General features: G+C 37.6%; 1 protein-coding gene across 1 annotated transcript; it reads right to left on the bottom strand.

Annotated features, from left to right (window-relative positions):
- Positions 1-479: 479 nt before the first annotated feature.
- On the bottom strand, positions 480-4,391 carry LOC110542773 (claudin-34-like). The gene is made up of 2 exons (XM_021629286.2): positions 4,381-4,391; positions 480-1,128 (listed from the first exon to the last, which is right to left on the bottom strand). Exons 1-2 carry the CDS (start codon positions 4,389-4,391, stop codon positions 480-482), a joined length of 660 nt encoding a protein of 219 aa, XP_021484961.2.
- Between the last annotated feature and the right edge of the window lie 947 nt (positions 4,392-5,338).

Here is a 5,338-nt window from a genome sequence, read left to right as displayed (position 1 = left end):
ATGGGTGGGAAATGATTGCTTATTAAAAGAAATATAGACATCTTCAGATGATTGAGCCTTTTAATATACAGGGGAGATTTCTTCCATTGATCTGTTAACTTGAATACATTTGTGAAATTTTATATGACAAATAGGTCAACTTTTCGTTTTAGCCTTGAAAACAGAGGGCTATATTAAAGATTAATGTGCTCTGATATTCACTTTCATATATACTTAGGTTTCTTGATTAGTTTCTTTCATTGATATCAATGAAAACTCAGATTTCATAAAATAAGCTGACAAGTGGGTAAGTCTATTTTAATGAAAGTCCATAATCCAACTGATGAAGTAATGAAACACACAGGACAGAAAAGATAAAGAAAGAGGCATTTGTCCATTTTCAGCATTGTTGAGTCTGTGGAAACTTTAGATAGACATCTCAAAAATCCTTGCTATAACCACAGGAAATTCTGGGTTTTCAAGGTGCAGTAAATTCATTTTCAGATATTAGGGAAGACTTGGGTGTTTAAGGGAAATGTGTAAGGAATGAAAATCATACCACTGCACAAAAACAGAATGGCTGCTAGAAATGCCAATGCCATGGCAATGCCAGCTTTCTGAGTATGTGGGTAAAAGGGCATATGGAAAGATCGTGGAAAGTTAATCCCTTCTCTGTTTATGATGGAGAAATAATTACACAAAACAGCAAGGAAGACAAAGCTACTGGCAATGATGCTCAGAATCGCTGAGAGGCAAAAAGCATTTTGGGTGACATTCTGTTCTCCTCTTCCCATGTACACATTTCTAAGAGCAATAACAGTAGCAACTTTTCCAACCACCCAGAAAATGCTGGTAATTAGCAACAGGTGTTGAGAAACACGAATATCCAAAGGGATGAAGGTGTCATAGTAGCTGTAATGGTGACACATTCTAATATTACTGAAGTTGACATGGTGGTAAATGCAGGCTTTCCACACTCCCACAAAGGCCACCAGAGGGTAAGAGTTTATGGGTTCTTTGAAATACCACACTCGCCACTGCGGGAGACCCATGGAGGTGGAGCAAAGAATCCATGCTATTGTGGACAAAGCAAAACCTCCTATTCGTCGATTGGAATCTTTGTTGATAAACATGATGAACACTGGACAACTGCAAAGAAATACAAGACAACATAAGTACAGGCTCCTCAAGCCTGGGACATTGTCTGTTGGGTGGCTAGTAACAGGAAGGAATAATTGTTTATGTTTGAGAAAAAAGGCTTTTGTTCTGGAAATTGGTCTGAGAAAATTGGGAATATGGTCTGAGAAAATTAAGAGAAGAGCTCTGCAGGAATATTTACTATGGATTGACAATGAATTTTAACAGTTCCATTTCTGATTGTTGGTCCAGATGTGACAGTGAGGTTTGAATACAGACATTCAGCCATAAAAATGATCACCAATTTTTAATATTGGGGAGTGTCAAAACCAGCATAACCTATGTTTCAATTTCTGGATCAGGCAGGGCTTTATAGTGAGACCCTGTATTAAAAAAAAGTAATAGCAAAATTAATAAATGACGAATTAATAAATTAAAGAAAAAGTAATAGAAGATATATATTCTGGTAAACACATACAGTTTACTGCTCAGTGTACATTACTTTGAAGCAAACCAAGTCATTGGAATACTACCTACCACATGTCAAAAGAGAGAATTTAGGAAACTAAAAAAATATTCACCAGGAAGCAAATCTAAAATGTATAAAAACCAATAAGCATATTTTTGTGCTTTTGCACTATCATATTTTTGAATATTTGTTATTTAAATATTTTTCTTTCTTTTCTTATATTTTTCTTAACTTTTCTTAAAATTTTATTTTATTCTACCTTTTGAGACATAGCTTCACTAGAATATACAAGCATTTTTCTCCAGTTCACTGTGTGACCCAGGTTGGTCTCATACTCAAAAAAAAAAAAAAAAAAAAATTAAGGTGCCTCAGATTCCTGAATACTTAGATAATAAGCTTGTGCCGCTATGCATGGCTCATGTCAGGTTTTATATTATTGTTTTATGACTGTTACTATTTTTTAAAGTGATATCATTAGAAGTCAGAGACTTGTGTGTGCTAGATAAATGGTTTGTATTATCATCCAAAAGTGTGGGTTTTCTAGGGCTATTTTCAAGTACTATCTATAATCATGACCTTGTGTCACATAAAGCAAATATGAGAAATAAACTGCTAGACTTGATCCAAGGGAAAACAGTTTCCTGAGGCCAACTATCTTCTACATGAGTAGAATGTAACTCCTGGAAACAAAGATATGAAGGTGTCTCTATTTTCATTGTCTAAGAAACAGCATTTGGGGCCTAGAGAAATGGCTCAGCTGTTAAGAGCACTTACTACTCTTGTAAAGGACTTGGGTTCAGTAATAAGTAACCATATGGTAGTTAATAATGTCTGTATCTCCAGTTCCAGGGGATCTGATACCTCGTCTGTACTTCTTGGGCTCCTGGACATGCATGCACGCATGCATGCACGCACACACACACACACACACACACTTAAAGTAAATAAATGTTAAAATATTTAAAAAGCAACATTTAGAGGGGTAAAGAGATGGCTCAACGGTTAAGAGCACTGACTCTTCTTACAGAGGATCTGGGTTCAATTCCCAGCACCCACATGGTAGCCCACAACTGTCTATAACTCTAAGATCCAACACCTTCACAGAGATATACATGCAGATAAAATACCAATGCACATAAAATAAATTAAATTAAAAAGTATAAAAAGCAACATTTAAAGGTGACAGTTACTCATTGTTTTGTCCATAGTTTGTATTTCTTGTATGACTCCTATGTATCAGCTACTAAAGTCAATCTCAGATTCAGCCAATGTAGGAAGATGTACCAACAACATGTTTTATTGTAGCAGATGGTGGAAAGATGAAACCATGTAATGGTGGGGTGGTGGTGGAAAATATTTTTGAAGGATGCTTTTCCTAACTGAACCAAAAGGAGGAGTCCAAATGTGAGAAATATGGAGAGGAGATTGCCACCGTGTGTCTGAGACCGGCCCTGGATGGTGAAGTCAATATATATTCTAGCCTTAGAGGCTGATGAATGGCAGGTGTGGGTCAGGTGAATGAAGGGCAAGTGGGAAAAGATTTAGTCTCTGAAGATCACAGCGTTCTGAAGGTTCTAACGGCAGTATCCTGGGCAGGAGCACAAATGAAAGATTGTTGAAAGACTGGTTCCTGAAATCATATGTAATGTCCAAAACAATACTGGAAGGGACCATATCAACAATTATGATTATCTTGGAATAGATAGTCCTGAACTAATTATTTTTTTGGCAATGGAGAATGGAGCTACGGTATCACAAATGCAAGGCAAGTACTCTACCACTGAACTATATTGTTAGCCCTGTAAAAATTTACATTTTGAGACAGTGTCTTGAAAGTTGTCCAAAGTAGTTCAGGAAAACTTTTTTTTTTGAGACAGAGTCTTCTATGTAGCTCTGGTTGTCCTGGAACTCTATATATAAAACAAGCTCGACTTGACCTCACAGAGACCTGTCTGCCTCTGCTTCCCAAGTACTGTGATTAAAGGCATATGTCACTACACTCAACTTAAGGAACTTATTCTTTTTGGTATGGTTTGTTTGAACTGCACCACAACCTTGTTATGTAGGCAATGATTGATTCAAATTCATTATGTAGCTTGGGCTGTATTTAAACTGGAATGACTGGCTCAAATTTAGTGTGGAGACATACTGGACTTGAAGAGGTGTTCCTCGTGCTTTGGCTTGCGCCTGGATACCATGTTGCATTTATAAGAATGGTATGTAGAACACAATAACACTGATATTTGAATTAAATTCCTGAGATGCCCTTTGCTGTTGAGGGATGGTTGAAATGAAGGAGTGCACACTCTCTTCCTAGTGTAAAAGCTCCCACCAGAAAAGCCATTTATGCTCAATTGTCATCAATAGATTCATCAAATTAGCTCTTTATTCTAGGCCCATCTCTGCTGCTAAAATTCTAAAAAAAATCAAAGGTTCTACAAATTAAATTCCCACTTAAGTGGGAAAAATAATTGAGAGAGTTCAGGGAGTCCATATTGCAGAAGAAGGGACAGCACTTTGCACCCTGCATATTTGCTTGTTGGGGGTGTTTTGTAGTAAAAGAGCCAGGAAAATTTCTAAGAACATGTAGCATGGCATGAAGGATGATATCATAAAAAAGTAAAAGTAATCCTGGGTAGCTTTTGTTTTTTTTTATTTTTTTTTTGAGACAGGGTTTCTCTGTGTAGCCTTGACTGCCATGGACTCACTTTATAGACCAGGCCAGCACTGAACTCACAGAGATCCTCCCGCACCAGCCTCTCTTAGTGCTGGGATTACAGGTATGCACCACGTACCAGGCCTTCATGGCTTTTAATGTATTTTACAAGACATTTTATGGAAAGAGATCTTTAACAAGTGATGAGGATGCCTAAGTCGCACAGGTATCTTGATTGTGCAGCACAAATTCACCTCTATGAGGCAGTAGTGGTGTCAAAGAAAGTAGCCATGGGACTGATCCAGCAATCATAATGGGGGCTGAACACAACACACACACACACACACACACACACACAGAGACAGAAAGTCACACACCAAAGCATTGCATATAATCAGGTGTTTATTTACGCATATGTGCATACATAGAAAGACAGACATACTCTCACACATCAACACATGTAAACATAGACACAGGTGCATATGCACACAGGTTGACAAGAGGATTGTAGCTTGTTTACAAGGTGTCAATATTACAAAATCATGCTATCTGATGACCTTTCTGCTGTGCATTGATAGCACATGTGACTTTCCATATTTGTGACTAGCATGCAAAAATCGAAAGGTCAGGCATCTTCAGCCATTCATAAAGGAAGGATCTGTGAGTGGAAAGGAAATCAGGGATAAGACAGGTGAACTTTGGGCCACATTTCCTGACCATTTGCTACAATTCAGATAGAGAACATAAGCCACAGAATGTAGCAACGGGGTGAGGTAGCAATGTCACAGAAAGACAGAGAGACAGACAATGGTGCTAATACATGGCACCGTGACAGAGACTAGACCATACTACATACAACTAACCTGGAAGAAAGTCCACACTCAAATTCAAAGCATGGTTTCTACAGAGCTTTCTCTGTCTTTCACATTCTTGTGATGTTAAGAAATAAATCATTAAATTGAGCTATCATAACTCAAAGCTTCAGCGTTGACCAGCTTTTCATAGGTGTGACCAAAATACTTGAGAGAACAAATTTAAAAGGAATTACCCAAATTTAAAAGTTTGGGTCAGATTTCAGAGATTTGAGACTATTATCC

Source organism: Meriones unguiculatus, chromosome X (assembly GCF_030254825.1).
Source record: "Meriones unguiculatus strain TT.TT164.6M chromosome X, Bangor_MerUng_6.1, whole genome shotgun sequence".
Taxonomy (NCBI): domain Eukaryota; kingdom Metazoa; phylum Chordata; class Mammalia; order Rodentia; family Muridae; genus Meriones; species Meriones unguiculatus.
Note: the sequence above shows the minus strand (reverse complement) of the source record. Positions and strands in the feature narration are given on the sequence as shown.